Source organism: Carcharodon carcharias, chromosome 21 (assembly GCF_017639515.1).
Source record: "Carcharodon carcharias isolate sCarCar2 chromosome 21, sCarCar2.pri, whole genome shotgun sequence".
Classification (NCBI taxonomy): Eukaryota; Metazoa; Chordata; class Chondrichthyes; order Lamniformes; family Lamnidae; genus Carcharodon; species Carcharodon carcharias.
The window spans coordinates 22,825,554-22,844,961 of record NC_054487.1 but is presented as its reverse complement, the minus strand read 5'-3'; the positions used below and the strand labels follow the sequence as shown (position 1 = coordinate 22,844,961).

The following is a 19,408-nucleotide window of genomic DNA, read 5'->3' as shown; positions in this document are numbered from 1 at the left end:
GTCAATCATCTCAGTCCTGGGACATCATTGCAGGAGTTCCTCAGGGTAGTGTCCTAGGCCCAACCATCTTCAGCTGCTTCATCAATGGCCTTCCTTCCATCATAAGGTCAGAAGTGGGGATGTTCACTGATGATTGCACAATGTTCAGCACCATTCACGGCTTCTCAGATACTGAAGCAGTCCGTGTCTAAATGAGCAAGATGGACAATATCCAGGCTTGTGCTGACAAGTGGCAAGTAACATTCACACCACACAAGAGCCAGGCAATGACCATCTCCAACAAGGGGGAATCTAACAATTGTCCCTTGACATTCAATGGCATTACCATCGTTGAATCCCCCACTATCATGGGGGTTACCACTGACCAGAAACTGAACTGGACTAGCTGTATAAATACTGTGGCTACAAGAGCAGGTCAGAGGCTAGGAATCTTGCAGCGAGTAACTCACCTCCTGACTCCCCAAAGCCTGTCCACAATCTACAAGGCACAAGCCAGGAATGTGATGGAATACTCCCCACTCGTCTGGATGAGTGCAGTTCCAACAACACTCAAGAAGCTCGACACCGTCCGGGACAAAGCAGCCGCTTGATTGGCTCCCCATCCACAAACATTCACTCCCTCCACCACCGACGCACAGTAGCATCAGTGTGTACCATCTACAAGATGCACTGCAGGAACTCACCAAGGCTCCTTAGCTAGCACCTTCCAAACCCACCACTATCTAGAAGGACAAGGGCAACAGGTAGATGGGAACATCACCACCTGCAAGTTCCCCTCCAAGCCACTCACCATCCTGACTTGGAAATATATCGCCGTTCCTTCACTGTCTCTGGGTCAAAATCCTGGAACTCCCTCCCTAACAGCACTATGGGTGTACCTACACCACATGGACTGCAGTGGTTCAAGAAGGCAGCTCACCACCACCTTCTCAAGGGCAATTAGGGATGGGCAATAAATGCTGGTCTAGCCAGTGACGTTAGGGAAGGAAACAGTTAAGGAAGTTCAATTGCTAATTATTATGTTGTTTAACTAAGTATCCATCTAACTGTATAAAAGGGATAACAGCTGAAACTGGGCCAGTCTGTGGAGAGTTTTATAACCAACAATAAAACACTATCTGAAGGAATCTGTCTTGGTTTATGTCTTCATTTCTGAACAACTATTGGAACTTAACAGTGGTAGCAGAGGATGGTTCCTGCTTGTAAGAAGATTGGAAAGTAAGCTTTCTTTGGAGAAAAGATTGTATTTGGAGTTAACTTTATAAGCAGAGTGGTTTTGAGTCACTCAAAAAAGCCCAAAAAAATGGCTGAATCAAAATATAGAGTGACGGGATATGATTGCCCACTGATGTTTTCTGAGCGTTAACCATGTGAGCAATGGAAAAATGAAGTAACTATGTGGACACGGGTTAGGTCCTTGCTGAAGGAAAAACAGGGGATGGCTTTGGCACTTTTGTTAACATACAAAACCAAAATGAGATGTAAAGTATTTTTGGAGTTGGAGCCTGAGCATTTGGACACAGATGAAGGTTTGGAAACTTTGTTAGATTTAATGGATAAGATCTATCAAAAAGATGATTTATTAAGTGCTTAGGAAGCGTGGTCTGATTCTGACAAATTTAGAAAGTTGGAGGACATTCCATAGAAGGTTACATAATGGGATTTAGAAGACTATATGAACTTTGCATAATTTTTGTCTAGAAATTCTCCAATCGGTGCTAGTGTTCCCGTTTCTAGACTGTGCCAGAGTATGGAATATGGACAGGCTCAGAGTTCTAACGGGGGTTAAGTCTGCAGAAAGACACACGCTGCTAGAGCAGATGTCAGAAGCTGGAAAAAAATTCCTGGGGAAGCAATCCTTTCCGGCAGCGTTCATGGTACAAATGAGCCATTGGGCGCTTAGACAGAAAATGGAGGATACAGTGTTAACAGGATGGTGAGATCGTTTCGAAACAGGACGTGGGCATCAGTATGAAAGGATATTTGTAACTAGAAACAATGGGGACAGAAACACCTTTGACAATTATGGCAGGAGAAAAGAATTAGGGATTTACAACAAGAATGAACCCCAGAAATACCCAGGGTGTGGTCAGTGTCTCAGATGTGATTCAAAATACCATTATGCAATGAACTGTCCTAAATGAGATAATAAGGTGTGCGAAATTAAACACAAGACAGAAGACTCAGAAGATGGAGATATTAACCAAAGAGAGGCCATTGTATTAGTTACAAGAAGTTTCAGCCCAGTGATGAATGTCTTGATGGCAGAGTTCTTCAACTGTGCGGTGCTAGACAGTGGAAGCACATCTACAGTCTGTGGAAAAGACTGGTTAAAATGCTACCTGGACTCCTTAAATGATAAGGACCGAAATAAGGTTAAAGAATTTGAGAATTCCACCAGTTTTAGATTTGGAGATGATAATACCCTAAAATCTTTACAAAGGTTAGTGATTCACTGTAAGATAGCTGGAGTCAATCATTTCATCAACACGTTTGTAGTGTCTAGTGAAATACCGCTACTGTTGATCAGACCATCGATGAAGAAAGTGCAGCTGAAGCTGGACATGAAAAATAACAAGGCCATTGTATTTGGGGAAACCTGTGGATTTACAATTTATGCAATCTGGACACTATTGTATTCCTTTAATGAAACCTAACTTTTTCTACTAAGGAGATTAAAGAAGTTATTAGTATCAGGGGATAGGAATTTGGAAGACAAAAAGCAAATTGTGTTAAAATTGCATCGGCAGTTTGTCCACCCTTCACAAAGATTAAAAACGTTGCTAAGGTAATGCAGGAATAAGGGATGGAGAGTGCATTAAACTTATAGAGGAGATAAGCGATAGATGTCATATATGTAAGAAATACAGAAGGACACCATCATAGCCAATAGTGAGTCTACGTTTAGCGAGGGATTTCAATGAAGTTGTGGCGATGGATTTAAAGGTTTGGGCTAAAGAAAATAACTTTTATTTTACGTTTCGTGGATTTGGCCACAAGGTTTGGCCAGTCGACAATCATACAGTAAAAAAAAAAATTGTGGATCAGGTAATGGAGAAGTGGATTGGGGGGGACCAGCGAAATTCGTCACTGTGGTTGGGGGGCGGGCAGCACGTGGAGTTTGCTAACAACAAGTTCCGGGATATATGCGAAAACATGAATATAATAGTTATGAATAACGAGGCAGAAATCCCTTTTAGTAACGGAGCGTGTGAAAGGAATCACATGGTTATAGATAAGATGCTTTGTAAAATATTGGCAGACGACCAAGCTGTAAATTAACATCGGTTCTAGCAATTCTTGTCCATGACAAGAATTCACTGCAGATGGTTGGGGGCTACAGTCCATATCAGTTGGTTTTTGGTAGAAACCCAAAAATTCCTTCAGTCCTGAGTGATCATCCCCCAGCCTGGGAGGGAACTACGATTAGCTCAACCTTTTTCTGAGCTTTTAAATATACGACACATGGGTAGAAGAATGTTCCTTAAAGCCGAAGTTTCAGAGAATTCAGTGAGCTCTAAGACACACTGTACGATCATCGGAAACTATTTTCAATCAAGGAGACATGATATACTATAAAAGAGAAGGACTTAACAAGTGGAAAGGCCCAGGAAAGATTATAGGTAAAGATGGTGAAACAGTCATTTTTTAGCATGGGAACCAGACTATTCGGGTACACTCATCGAGGTTAGTTGGTGCGGATCACAAATTTGCGGGTTCAGAAAGTACAGGAAGGGATGAGGAACCATGTACTTCTCATTCCCATATGTTGCATGATTGTGAGGACCAGGTAGCTGAAGTTGACGGGGTATCTGAAGATGGAGACAGTAATTTGGACAAAGAAGATGAGGCAATTTGTCCCAGACAACTGCCGAAAGCTGGCACTAAAGTTATGTACTTGCCAGAAAAGGCCAGTCAATGGCGGGATGCGACAATTGTACGTAGAACAAGGAAGGCCACTGGAAACTATAAAGACTAGTAAATGTACGAGATAAAGGACAGGAGGTTAAGCCTATGGATTGGGAACATGAAGTACAAAAATGGAAGGCATGGAACCGCAGTATCTGTTCAGACAGTGGGTCTGAGTGAACATTCCTCGAGGAAGTGATCATGAAATGAAGAACATCTATAAATGGGAGAGGGAGATCAAACAGTAACAATCTGGAGCGTGATAGAAGGCAGGATAGAGGACGTAGCTTAACAAGGTCAAGGAATATGGCACAGACTGGTACTGCTACAAGAAGAAGTACATGTGATCAAGAAGTCTTAGTAGCTTCAAACAAATTAGACGATTAATTAATAAAGGATACCAAACAGCAAGAACTACATAGTTGGAAAGAATTTGGGGTGTACACAGAGGTGCCAGATAAGGGACAAACAGCTCTGTTGCACAGATGGGTATGCATGGAAAAGGTGTTTCCTGATGGGACTTATAAAGCTAAAGCTAGGCATGTAGCATGAGTGTTTGAAGAAATATTGGGCGACTGGGATACAAGAGTAGATTCATTTTTGGCAGGGAAAGTTATGCTGAAGATCTTTTTAGCTCTATTAGCTACAAATACTTGGGAATGTTGGGAATGTAAGTCCATTGATATTAAAGCTATCTTTTTGCGGGGACACCAATTTCAAAGGTAAATTTTTCTCCATCCACCAAAAGAGGCACCGAACACAGAAGGAACACTCTGGAAGCTAAATAAATGCATATACAGTTTAAATGATGACACTGGAGTGTCAGCTTTGACTTTTCTGCTAAAGACCTGGAGTGGGACTAGAACCTGGAACCTTGCAAATCAGAGTTGAAAGTGATGCCAACTGAGCCACAGCAAATACCAGGAGGTCTAGAAAAGCAGTAGCCACAGCACTGACCACCAAGGAACCCTGCTATAGCACTGACCACTGGGGAACCCCACTATACCATTACTCTGTTTCATATCCATGCTACTCCTGTCCCTTTTATTCCATGGACTTTATCAAATGCCTTTGGAAGTCCATGTAAACCACATCAACCTCATAACCCTCATCAACACTGTTACCTCATCAAAAAAAACCCATCATGAGTTAACCATGATTTACCATTAACTGTGCTGGTTTTCCTTGATCTACATTTGTTCAAGTGACTGTTAATTTTATCCTGGATTTTCATTTATAAAAGCTTTTCCAAACGAAGGTTTAACTGTTCTCTGGTTACTGGGTTTAACCTTGCACCCCTTTCAGAACAAGTGTGTAATGTTTGTAATTCTCCAGTTCTCTGGCAACAGCCCCTGTATCTAAAGAGGATTGGAAGATTATCGCAAGATAAAAGCAAAATTCTGCGGATGCTGGAAATCTGAAATAAAAATAGCTGGAAAAACTCAGAAGGTCTAACAGCATCTGCGGAGAGGAATACAGTTAATGTTTCGAGTCCGTATGACTCTTCTCTAGTTACTGATAAATAGTCATACGGACTCAACGTTAACTGTATTCCCCTCCGCAGATGCTATCAGACCTGCTGAGTTTTTCCAGCTATTTTTATTTTTGGAAGATTGGAGCCTTGGTGTGTGGTTGTGAGGAGGTATATATCTGAATTGTTACACTCTGTGGATAAATCTATTCCAAGTAAAAACTGGCTCTGCTTTTTTCCTTCAACTGGCTATCAGGAATAAAACATACTAAATAATTATTTTTACTCTAGTTGTTTCTTGTCCTTTTCCGTAGCTAATCTAAACCTTGTGATACTGTGATCACTATTCCCTAAATGTTCCCCGACTGATGCTTAATCCACTTGGCCCACCTCATTCCCAAGATCCAGTTCCAGTAATGACTCAGTCCAGAAACTGAACAAGAAAATTGTGGTGTTTGTGTTTAATGCTTATGTTTTTTTATAAAAGGACATTTTAATTAAAAAGATTTGTTGTATAAGTAGGGTGTGCTAAGTCCCGGATGTATTGCCCTCTGGTGGGGAATAAGGAATAAAGGAACCTTCTGTTTTTCAGACAGGAAGTTGGAGTTCAGAAGCGGGTAGCTGTGTGTGTATTCTTAATTAAGAAGTGACAAAACACTTCAAATGGCGACAAGAGTGGGATCATCATTATTAGGGGCTTTGGAAACTTCTAATCCAGCTACTATGGACTTTGTAGTTTATGTCGAGCAAATGGAATAGTTTTTCGTTGCGAGTGAGATTGAAGAGAAAAAGCAGGCCTCAGTGTTTCTTAGTCATTGGAATGAAAAAATTCACTCTACTGAGAAATCTCATTGTTCCTGACAAGCCAGCAGATAAAAGCCTTATAGAGCTTGTGAACGTTTTGAAAAAGCACTTTGATTCCAGACCAGCAATTATTGCCGAGAGATTCAAGTTTCAACCGAAGGGAACAGCATGAAAGTGAGTCAGTTTCCCAGTTCCTGGCTGAGATGAGAAAATTAGCAGACCATTGTGACTTTAAAGGTTACCTGGAAGAAGCGTTGTGTGATCGCTTGGTTTGTGGACAAAGAAATGAGAATTCAGCGTAGATTGTTAGCAGAGCAAGAGTTGACACTGGAGAAAGTGTTCGAGATTGCGCAAAGCATAGAAATAGCAGAGAAACAAGCTGGAGATTTGAAAGCACATTCAACCAATGCCAAAGTTAAAATAGTAAAGTCAGGGTATACTCGCTTTCAAACATATATTACTGCTGTAATGGAATAGGGCATAATGCAGAAGCCTGTGTGTGGAAAACCGCTGATTATTGCTACTGTGGGGGACAAAAGGACACATAGATACAGTGTGCATGTAGATCAAAGGCTGATCACGGTAAAGCAGTACCGCCAAGAAAAGGGCATCACAAGGAGCGCACAGACATCGCATTGAAAATAAACAGCTTAAAAAGATACATTACTTGGAAATAAAGTACAAAAGTAATGCAAGTCCAGATGAGACAAAGTGAAACTAACAGCGACAACGAGGAAGAGCAATTGTATTGCATTCAGTCTGATCTGAAACTAGATGAAGGACTAAAAGTTGGCATTGCCTTAAATGGTAAAATGGGTGAAACAGAGGTTGACATTGGAGCATCTGTTTTTATTGTTTCAGAGAAGACATGGGAGAAAATTTTCAAGAAATGCCCATTGGAGAAAACCCTCCTCCAGCTAAGCACCTACACTGGTGAGGCTGTGAATATACTTGGAAAAATGTCTGTTCAAGCTAAATATGGAGTTCAAATAGCAAGGTTGCTGCTTATCATTGTGAAAGGGCAGGAGCTGGCTGAAAGAAATTTGGCTGGACTGAGATAAAATAAACGGTGCATTGTAACGCCATGTTGCAGTGCTTGTTAGACAAGCATACTGATGTCTTCAAAAGAAGGTCTTTGAGTTATTAAAGACCTTGAAGCCAAACTTGCTGTGAAGGCCGAAGCTTCTCCAAGGTTCTTCAAACCACATTCAGTTCCCTACTTACCGTCACAGAAAATAGAGCAGGAACTATAACAACTTGAAAACTTTCAGATAATTGAGAAAGTTGGTTATGCAGAGTGGGCATTTCCAATAGTCCCAGTAGTGAAGGAATGATGAGTCTATCAGAATATGTGGTGACTATAAAATCACCACTAATCGTTTCCTGGAAGTGCATCAGTACCCGCTACTGAAAATTGAGGACCTTTTCGCTACTCTGAACGGAGGTGAATTTTTCACAAAGCTTGACCTATCACAGGCATTTTTGCAAATGCAGCTGAGTGAAGATTCCAGGAAGTATACAACCATCAGCACACAGAGGTCTATAACAATACAAATGACTACCTTTTGGAATCATGTCATCATCAGCCTTATTCCAGCAGGTCATGGACAAAATACTGCAGGGCCTCCCTGGTGTAATCTGCTTCCAAGACGACATGCTCATCACCTAGAAAAACCTCCCAACTCATTTGGAGAACTTAGGCAGGGTCCTGCATAGACTGGAAAATTACAGCATCTGCTGTAAGAAATCCAAATGCTCATTCCTGAAACTCTGAGAGGAGTACCTGGGACATGTGATCAACGAAACTGGCCTCTCAACCTCGCCCAGAAAGGTGGAGGCAGTGGTGAGTGCACCACAGCCCAAAAATGTTAAGGAGCTTCGTTCATTCTTGGGACTTGTGAATTACTGCAGCAAGTTCATTTCCAGTTGGGCTATCAAGGCAGCACCACAGTCTGCTGAAGAAGATTGCAAAATGGGATTGGTCATAAGCCTGTCAGGAAAGTTTCAAGGAACTCAAGAGCTCACTTCTGCTAAAGTCCTGGCACATTTCAATGAAAAGTTGCCTGGCTTGTGATGCATCTGGTTATGGTGTTGGAGCTGTCATCTCCCCCACACTTCTGATGACAGTGAAAGGCCCATTGCATATGCCTCACGCATATTGTCCAAGGCAAAACAAAAATTGCCAAATTGAGAAGAAAGCTCTTGGACTAATCTATGGAGTCAAGAAGTTCCACCAATATTTGTGTGGGCATAAATGTGTGTTAAACAGACCACAAGCCTTTGACCTGGTTGCTTAGCCCAAAGTCGCAGGCCACAACACTTGCCGCTGCACGCCTACAAAGGTGGGCACTGATCTGATCTGCTTACCAGTACAAAATGACATTTCATTCTACTGAGAATCATTTGGACACACTTTCCAGACTTCCATTACACTACAGCTCCACAACCTGAAGTGAAGTCACTGCTTTCAATGTAAACCAGATAGACATGTTACCTGTTAAAGCAGATCAAATTCGACTTGGGATGCTGTGCTCTCCCAAGTTTACCTTGAACACACAGGAGGGTTGGTATACACTTCAATAAGTCACTACTGAGCTTGAACCTTATTACATGCATAGATATGAGCTGACTGCAAGACGGTTGTTTGTTATGGGGAATCAGTTGTTATTTCTCCAGTTCCAAACACGAGTGTTAGAAGAACTTCACCTCAATCACATGGGGCTGGTCTACATGTATGGTGGCCACACCTGGATAAAGGCATCGAAGGCATGGTCAGTGATTGCCTTCCATGCCAAGAAATGAAGTCTTCTCCTGCACCTGTCCCATTACATCCATGGACTTGGCCTGACCACCCATGGCAGAGGCTTCATGTGGACTTTTCTGGACCACTTCTCGGACATACATTCCTGATTGTGGTGGATGGCCACACAAAGTTGCCTCATGTTCCTAAGAAGTTGACTACTTCAGCAAAGACCATTGATGGGTCTCCGGAATGTGTTCACTACTTTTGGATTGCCGGAGCAGATTGTGTCTGACAATGGCACGCAGTTCACATGTGAATTTCGAACATTCCTGAAAAACAACAGGATCAAGCAGATTCTGATTTCGCCTTACCACCCATCCTCAAATGGTGAAATGGGGCACTTTGTTCAGACATTCAAAAAGGCCATATTGAAGGGGAGGACACAATCAGATTGGAAGTTCAAGCTGAAGAACTTTTTGATGTATTGTAACACTCCACATTCAACAACTGGTGTATCTCCTGCTGAGCTGATGTTTGGAAGACGACTTTGTACCAGAATGGATTTGGTGTGTCCGGATTTGAAAGTAAAGATTGGTTTAAGGCAACTTAGAAAAGGTCACATGACACAAGTAAACCAGCATGAGTTTAACCTGGATCAATCTGTTTGGGTCTGAGATTACTGTGGGACACCAAAGTGGCTCCTGGAAAGAATCAAGTATCAAGGGCCACTGACCTATGATGTGGAATCTGGAAGAGACACTGACCAGATTAGAGAAACCAAATCCAAGGAACCAAATTTCCAGGGATCTCCAGTCACAGTGGAAGATTTCTAGGAAACATCTGCTCCAATGGGTGAAACCTGACTTGATTCAACCAACAACCCTGTAGCACCTATAGCTGCAACTGTTGAACCTGAACAGAAACAAGTGGAACAGCAGAACTTTCCATTTCTAAGCAAACAAACCGAGATACCAAAGCCAACACTCCTCTCTAGACCAAAGGGAATCTGCAAACCACCTGAGTGATTTTGTTCCTGGCTAAACGGGGACGAGATGTGATGTTTGTTTTTCATGTTTATGCTTTTTTGTAAAAGGATGTTTTAGTGAAAAAAAATTGAGATATAAACCCTGCCGGTAGGGTGTGCTAAATCCCGGACGTATTGTTCCTCTTGTGGAGAATAAGGAGTAAAGGAACAAAAACAAAGTGCTGGAAAAACTCAGCAGGTCTGACAAACATCTGTGGAGAGAAAGACAGAATTAATGTTCCAAGTCCTGTCATGAAGCTGTTAATGTATGTAATATTTTGGAAAAAACTTTTCTTTTAAAATAGAGGTTTAGTTTGTGGGTATGTCTTAATTGGATTAAAGCCAGCCAGTCTGGGTGCTTTGATGTACTAGTTTCAGATGGAAACAGAGTGTGCATTTGCATTTTTTTGAATGGAGCATTTGAGAAGTGGGGTTCAAATTTGAAGCTTTTCTAGCAGATACCAAGCAATATGTTTATATTACTAATAAAATTGGTATTGTGAAAGGGGTTTTACTGTTAAAAGGTAAAGTTCAAAGAGGTTGTTGATACAACGAGAATTAACATTCAATGGGGCTGGTAGATAGATATAACTTTAGTAGTTTTCAGGTGTGCAGGCAATGTAAGATCAAAGGCAGCTGCAAGCCTCCAACTAGCTGCACAGTGGAAAGGACCTCCTTTTGAATTCGTAAGGTGAAAATGCTTTACCTGGTGTTTTAGTTAAGTCTATGGGTTGTTGTTGCCTTAATGGAGATTAGTTTGGGAATTTGTAGCCATGTGTATATGTTTTAACCTGTGTAATTAAAATGTTTTATTTAGTTTAATGTAAAACCTTGAATTAGTAGTCTGATTCCTGAGTTTATAGAGTCGCATTTCAAACATAACACTTGAAACTGTTGATTTATGACAGTTGTTTAAAGTTTCCCTCTGGGATTTTTGAATAACTCCGCTTTAACAACTGCATGAGTCATAACAATTGGGGGCTCGTCTGGGATAAATTATATTTCTAACTCCTCGATTGGTTAGGAATTAGTGGATCTTAAAGCTTACAAGTACGATTGGCACTTTGAATTCAGGAGTTAGTAAAGTATTTTAGAAGTGGTGAGAGTGAAAGATAGCTTTGGTAATTGCTAAGACTTGTCTGGGAGTAGAAGAGAACTCTAAGTGGGTTGGAGAAAATAACCAAAAGTAAGTTAAGAGAGTTGGTGGAGAAGTTAAAATTGGTGTTACCTGCAGGAGCTAGGAAATCTGATATAGTTAAAAGTATAGCACAGCATCTACAGTTGGAAGTGAAACCTGTCACAGCTGGAGATAGTGAGACTTCAGTTGCAAATGAAAAAGCTTGAATTAGAAGCAAAGGACAGAAAACTGGTTTTTAAAAAGGAATTAGAAATTGTGAAGATGGAGAAGGAGTAGAGAGAGAGAGAGAATTCCAACTGAAAATGTTGGCAGTTAGAAAAGAGATGTCAGTAGGTAAGGAAGAATTTGTCTCTAGATAGGACCCAGTGGGGATATGTTTAAATTTGTACAAGCTCTTCCAAAGTTTGAGGAAACAGATATTGAAGCATTCTTTATTTCATTTGAGAAGCTAGCTAAACAGATGAAATGGCCACTGGAAAATTGGACAGTATTATTACAGTCTAAGTTATTATGTAGGGGGCTTCAGGTATATGCTTCGCTTTCAGAAGAAATGTTGGTGAATTACGGTGTGGTGAAAAAAAGCTATTTTGAGTGCATATGAGTTGGTTACTGAAGCATCCAGACAGAAATTTAGGAATATGAGAAAACAGCCTGGACAACTTATATTGCGTTTGAAAGAGTAAAACAAAATAATTTTGACCGGTGGATACGGGTGTTAAAAATAGAGACAACATATGCAGCTCTTAGGGAAGTAATTCTTTTGGAAGAATTTCAAGATTGAATCCCTTCAGCAGTGAGAATGCATGTGGAGGAACAGAGGATTGATTCTATAAGACAAGCAGCAGAGATGGCTGATGATTGAGTTAGTTCATAGAGCTAAACCTTTTTTCCGTCACCCCTTCAAATTGGAAAAGGATAAAAAGTGGGAAGGTGAAAGTAAGGCAGATAGTCAGGGAAGAGGAGTAGCTGGAAGTTCCCAGGAAGTTTTTTCTCAGAATAAAGAGGAAGGTGCTGAAGGTAGAAGTGACATTCGAAAATTGAGATGTTTTCATTGTAATAAAGTGAGGCACACAAAGTCAGTGAGCTGGAGGTTTCAGGAAAAGTCTGTACAAATTATTGGGGTACAGAAAAGCTCTGGAAGTAAAAGAACTGTGGGTTCTGAGGTTCAGGCACAGGAGAAACAGGTGTACAGGTGAAACGGAGAATCAGTGATAGGTAAAGAAGTGGGGATGTGTTCACGGTTTACTCAAAATAATTCTGAGGAACAGATTGCAGAAATGTTTAAAGCGGTCTGTCCGCAAGAATGACCCAAACCTCCCTGTCGCTTGCCATTTTAACACTCCACCCTGCTCTCTTGCCCACATGTCTGTCCTTGGCTTGCTGCATTGTTCCAGTGAAGCTCAACGCAAACTGGAGGAACAGCACCTCATCTTCCGACTAGGCACTTTACAGCCTTCTGGACTGAATATTGAATTCAACAACTTTAGGTCTTGAGCTCCCTCCCCCATCCCCACCCCCTTTCTGCTTCCCCCTTCCTTTTGTTTTTTTCCAATAAATTATATGGATTTTTCTTTTCCCACCTATTTCCATTATTTTTAAATATTTTAAAATCTTTTACGCTCTCCCCACCCCCACTAGAGCTATACGTTTAGTGCCCTACCATCCATTCTTAATTAGCACATTCGTTTAGATAATATCACCAACTTTAACACCTATGTGTTCTTTTGTTCTATTGTTGGTGACATCTTTTGATGGTCTGCTTCTATCACTGCTTGTTTGTCCCTACAACCACACCAACCCCCTCCACTTCTCTCTCTCTCTCCGCTCCCCCCTCCCCCACCCCCCCACACACCTTAAACCAGCTTATATTTCAACTCTTTCTTGGACTCGAACTCAAGTTCTGTCGAAGGGTCATGAGGACTCGAAACATCAACTCTTTTCTTCTCCGCCGATGCTGCCAGACCTGCTGAGTTTTTTCAAGATAAACAGGCAGTTCAAAGGCATGAAGAAGGTGTTGAAATCCAATTAGCTGGCACTGTATTTGATAACAACATTGTTCAGGAGGAAGGAATACCACTTCTCTTCAAGGAATGCAGAACAGTTCAGTTGAAGTGTTTAACTCAGAGGTTAGTGGAGTTACAGAAAAATGATTTGCAATTGCAAGTTATATCAGAAAGCTCATTCAGAAACTGAAGCAAAATGTATTCCAGTATGTTATCTTCAAGGGAAGCTTTAATGAGAAAATGGCGATCAGATTATGTCTCAGCAAATGAAAGCTGGAGGGAGGTGCAGATTGCTATCCCATTAGAGTATAGAAATGAGATTCTGAGGATCGCTCATGAAATTCCAATGGGGGGGGGGGGGGGGGGGGGGGGGGGGGGGGGGGGGGGGGGCGGGGGGCGGTGGGCGGCATTTAAGAATTAGGAAAATACAGGAAAAGATAGGGTTTTTTGGCCAGGATTACATAGAGCTGTAGTCAGATTCTGTAGAACCTGTCACATGTCAAATAAAAGGAAAATCACCAAGTGATGAAAGTGAAAGCAGATAAAGTGGCTAAAATGCACAGTTTTGTTTCTGGAGAGAAAGTTAGTTTTATTACCAGTACTAGGGGATTCATTAAATGCAAGATTTAGTGGGCCTTACAGGATTGAAAAGAAATTGAGTGAAGTAAATTATTTAATAAATATTCTGGAAAGAAGCAGAGGGTGTGTCATGTAAATATGCTTAAAAAGTACTTTGACAGGAAAGAAGCACAAAAAGAGGTGTCAGTGATGATGGTTGATGAGAAAGAGGTAGAAGTGCGGGACTCTGACATTGATTTTCCTCTAATAACATTGGATAATGAAGGGGTGCTTGAAAATTTAAATGAAATGTTGAGTTACCTTCCAAGCAAGTGTCAAAGTGATTTGGAAAAGTTATTGCACAAACCAATTTGTGGAAATAAGTTGGGAAAGGCACATTTAGCTTTATATGATGTATGTATAGAAATGTCATCTTCAATAAGGCAACAACCTTATAGATTAAATCTGGCAAAGTTATCACAAGTACATAAAGAAACTGATTTCAAGTTTCTAAATGATATCATTGAGGCTAGTTGCAGTAACTGGAGGTCGCCTATTGTACTGGTACCAAAACCGGATGGAACACACAGACATTGTGTGGTCTATCAAGAGGTGAATGCGGTGACAAAAGCGGATTCATATCCTATACCCCGGTTGGAAGATTGCATTGAGAAAGTGGGACAATCAAAATGTATCACAAAGATTGACTTGCTAAAAGGATATTGGCAGGTTTCGTTACCTGAGAGAGCAAAGGAGATATCAGCTTTCATAATGCTAAGTGGACTATATCAGTTCAAAGTCATGCCATTTGGTATGAAGAATGCACCTGTGACATTTCAAAAACTGACCAACAAAGTAATTGTGGGTCTAAACAATTGTGCGGTTTATATTGATGATCTAATTGTTTTTGGTCAGACATGGGAGGAGCATTTACAGCATCTGGAAGGATTATTTACTTGACTACAAGAAGCTAATTTGGTGATGAACTTGGCTAAAAGTGAATTTGAAAAAGCGCAAGTTATGTATCTGGGCCATACCATTGGACATGGTAAGGTGGCTCAGAGATGCGAAAGTCAAGGCTATTGTGGATTTCCCTATGCCTACAACAAAATGAGAAGTTTTGAGACTTCTGGGCTTGAATGGGTTTTACGGGAAATTTGTACCAAATTTTAGCCAAGTGGTTACTCCACTGACTGAACTATTAAAGAACAAGAAGTTTCAATGGACACTGGAGTGTCAGAAGTCATTCGATAGCTTTGAAAACTGTATTAACTACACCACCAGTTTTCGCAGTACCCAATTATGCCAAGCAATTCAAGTTGGCCATTGACGCAAGCAATATAGGCATTGGGGCTGTAGTGTTACAAGAAGATCTAGAACTGAAAAACTGACGGTATTTTTCACGGAAACTGTACAACAGAGAAGATATTCAACGATCGAGAAAGAGACTTTGGGTTTGGTGTTAGCGTTGCAGCATTTTGAAATTTATGTGCAAACAATTCATCAAACAATCGTTTATACAGAACACAATCCTTTGAAGTTTTTGGACAAATTTCGAGATAAAAATACAAGGCTTTTCAGATGGAGTCTATTATTACAACCATTTAATCTACGTATTATACATATTGCTGGAAGAGAAAATCTGATATTTTATATATATAAAAATAATATTTTGGAAAATATTTTCCTTATAAAATAGAGGTTTAGTTTGCAGGTATGTCTTAATTGGATTAAAGCCAGCCAGTCTGGGTGCTTTGATGTACTAATTTGAGATGTAAACAGGAACGTAGCGTGCATTTGCATTTTTTGTATAGAGCATTCAAGAAGTGGGATGAAAACTTGACGCCTTTCTAACAGATACCGAGCAATATGTTTATATTAGCAATAAAATTGGTAGTATGAAAGGGGTTTCATTGTTAAAAGGTTAAAGAGGTTGTTGTTACAATGAGAATTACCATTCAATGGGGCTGGTAGATATAACTTTAGTAGTTTTCGGGTGTGCAGAGCAGAGGCCATGCAAAATCAAAAAGCAGCTGCAAGCCTCCAACTAGCTCCTCCATGGAAAGAACCTCATTTTGAATTTGTAAGGTGAAAATGCTTTGCCTGGTGTTTGGTTAAGTCTATGGGTTGTTGTTGCCTTTAATGGTTTGGGAATTTGTTAAAAGTTATAATAGTAAATTGTTGCCATGTGGATATATTTTAACCTGTGTAATTAATAAAATGTTTCATTTAGTTTAATGTAAAACTTTGAACTAGTGGTCTGATTCCTGAGTTTAGAGTCACATCTCAAACATAACACTTAAACAACTGTCATAACCAATAATTTTAAAGTTTCCCTCTGGGATTTTTAAATAACTCTGCTTTACCAACTGCATGGGTCATAAATCCACATGACTCTTCAGGAATAAAGGGACCTTCTGATTTTCATACAGGAAGTTAGAATTCAGAAGCAGATAGCTCGTGTGTATTCTTAGTTGTTAAGTGACTTCAAAAATTCTCCTGAACACACTCTAGAAACTTTTTCCTGTCTCTGTCCTTTACACTGACTATAATAGTCTATATTAGGATAATTCACAAAAATGAGAGCACAGAGAATTAGTGACATAGTTAATTATTTAGGAGGTAGGAGACAGTCGTGATAAAAGCTTTATTCTCAAATTGTGGGATGTGACAAGTGCTGGTTCTGTAACGAGGCTTCATCATATTTTCCTCGAGAATATTGATCATCTGAACAATGGACAATAAACTAAAATCCAAGTTTACAGATGATATTCAGCTGGGCAGCACTGTGTTGTGTAGATGGAAGCAGCAAGTTACAAAGGCACATTGACAGACTAACTGATGAAAGCTTTAGCAGAAGGAGTTCAATGTGGGGAAATGTGAAGACTGTCGATCTGAAAGATAAACTGGAATATTGGAGCTGTTTATTAATTTATGTGTCCATGAACACAAACCACTTCACAGAATCAGAGTGCAGAAGAGAGGCTTTGGTCCATCGAATCTGCACCGACACATGAGAAACACCTGACCTACCTACCTAGTCCCATTTACCAGCACTTGGCCCATAGCCTTGAATGTTATGACGTGCCAACTTCTCATCTAGGTACTTTTTAAAGGATGAGAGGCAACCTGTCTCCACCACCTTCCCAGTCACCAACCTCTGGGTAAAAAAGTTTTTCCTCACATCCCCCCTAAACCTCCTGCCCCTCACCTTGAACTTATGTCCCCTTGTGACTGACCCTTCAACTAAGGGGAATAGCTGCTCCCTATCCACCCTGTCTATGCCCCTCGAATTCATGTACACCTTGATCAGGTCGCCCCTCAGTCATCTCTGCTCCAACAAAAACAACCCAAGTCTATCCAACCGCTCTTCATAACTTAAATGTTTCATCCCAGGCAACATCCTGGTGAATCTCCTCTGCACCCCCTCCAGTACAATCACATCCTTCCTATCATGTGGCGACCAGAACTGCACACAGTACTCCAGATGTGGCCTCACTAAGGTTCTATACAACTCCAACATGACCTCCCTACTTTTGTAATCTATGCCTCGATTGATAAAGGCAAGTGTCCCATATGCCTTTTTCACCACCCCACTAATGTGCCCCTCTGCCTTCAGAGATCTATGGGCACACACGCCAAGGTCCCTTTGTTCCTTAGAACTTCCTAGTGTCATGCCATTCATTGAACACTTCCTTGTCAAATTACTCCTTCCAAAGCATATCATCTCACACTTTTCAGGGTTAAATTCCATTTGCCACTTATCTGCCCTTTTGACCATCCCGTCTATATCTTCCTGTAGCCCAAGACACTCAACCTCACTGTTAACCACTCAGCCAATCTTTGTGTCATCTGTAAACTTACTAATCCTAACCCCCACATAGTCATCTATATTGTTTCTATAAATAATGAATAATTGGGGGCTCAGTACAGATCCCTGTGGTACGCCACTGGACACTGGCTTCCAGTCACTAAAGCATCCTTCTGTCATCATGCTCTGTCTCCTGCAGATAAGCCAATTTTGAATTCACCTTATCAAATTACCCTGTATCCCATGTGCATTTGCCTTCTTTATAAGTCTCCCATGTGGGACCTTGTCAAAGGTTTTGCTGAAATCAGATGATGTACATCAACTACACTACCCTCATCTACACACCTGGTCACCTCCTTAAAGCTTGTTCACAGGTTCAAAAGTCAAAGGCACAATGGTGGCTTTGACATCAAAACGGCTGGAAGTCAAATCAGTGGGAGTTTTGCTCTCGTAACATAATGTTTTGGTTAGACCCCCATCTGGAGTATTGCATTCAGTGGGTACCGCACCTCAGGCAGGGTGCCCAAGTCCTAGAGAATACAGCACAGCTTTACAAGAATGAGAATGGGGCTTTAGGGGAAAATGATTCATTAACTAGGCAGAAAGGCCCTTGTGCTGATCTAATTGTTTTTTCAGAAAATCTGGGCATCGCCGGCTAGGCCAACATTTATTGCCCATCCCTAATTGCCCCTTGAGAAGGTGGTGGTGAGCTGCCGCCTTGAATGACTTGTTAGGTCATTTCGGGGGGCACTTTAGTGTCAACCACATCTCTGTGGGTCTGGAGTCACTTATAAGCCAGACTGGGAAAGATAGCAGATTTCCTTCCCTAAAGGACATTAATGAAACAGACAGGTATTTATAACAACATGCTGCTTTCATGATAACTAGTGAGGCTAGTTTTATACTCCAGATTTATTTAATTCTTAAATAACTTAAAATCACCAGATGCTTGGGTGAGATCAAAGTGCTTAAAATGTTACATATATTTGACTGGGTAGTTAAGGAGGAACTATTTCCTCTGGTGGAAGAGCCCAGAACAACGGGACATTAAAATTAGATCTAGTTTGTTCAGGGCAATGACAAAGCAGTTCTCATACAAACATCCAGAGCTGACAATCTGGAATTCACTGCCACAAAAGGCTGTGGTTGTTGGGGTTAAGTTGGAGCTTTTAAAACAGCACTGAAGAAATTATTAGATATGTTGCAAAAGGGAGTAAAGGGTGTTGAGAAAGAGAGGCCATGACTGAATTGAACAGAAAGCAGGCTCAGGATGCTGAATGGCCTCCCCCTGGTCCTACGGGTTTGTATTAAAGAAAAACCCATTCACACTAATATGGCAGAAGGACCACAGGAGACTCAAGCTTAGCACTGGCAGCACTGGGCAGGGCTAAGTACTTGCAGCATGGGGAAGATGGGTGTGGCTAAGATCAGCTGTAGTCTGGACACATTCAGAACTGCTGTCTACCTCGAAGGAGGAGGAAAATTGGGATAAAGCCGGCCAGACCCCAGCCCCTGAAGGGATAGCCCAGCATAGCAGTAGCTCTCACCTTTCAGCTAATACACTCAGGGGAGCGGTACCTTGTGCCCAACTCCGCACCATCCAGGCAGCATCAAATGCGGCCAGAAATCCTCGAGCAATCCCAGTTCCCATTGGCCAAAAGGGCTGGAAAAAAAACCAACAGAGCATCACCAGAGAACACAGAGCAGGAGAATCAGAAACAATAACACAAAAAATTGCCCCATCAAACACAGATATCCCACCCTCAGACACAGTCATCCAGCTCACAGACCCGACACACACACAACACTCCAACCCCTTCCCTCACCCCCCACAGAAACACTCCCTTTCTTCCACAGAGACACTCCCCCCACCACCCCCCAGAGAAAACCCCCAGAAACACTCCCTCTCTCAGAGAAACTACCCCTCACAGAAACAATCCATCCCAC

At 41.3% G+C, this 19,408-nt stretch overlaps 1 protein-coding gene across 8 annotated transcripts in view; it reads right to left on the bottom strand.

Annotated features, from left to right (window-relative positions):
• Window positions 1-19,408, bottom strand: part of LOC121293109 (F-actin-monooxygenase MICAL2-like) — a 590,417-nt gene that overhangs the window by 385,699 nt on the left and 185,310 nt on the right. For 6 of the 8 annotated variants that reach the window (XM_041215769.1, XM_041215771.1, XM_041215772.1 and 3 more), the window contains exon 9: window positions 19,009-19,124. In XM_041215769.1, coding sequence (XP_041071703.1) covers window positions 19,009-19,124 — 116 coding nt within the window. Of the gene's footprint in view, window positions 1-15,987; window positions 16,557-19,008; window positions 19,125-19,408 lie in introns of those variants that run through there. The other 2 variants (XM_041215775.1, XM_041215776.1) reach the window with 2 other exon arrangements.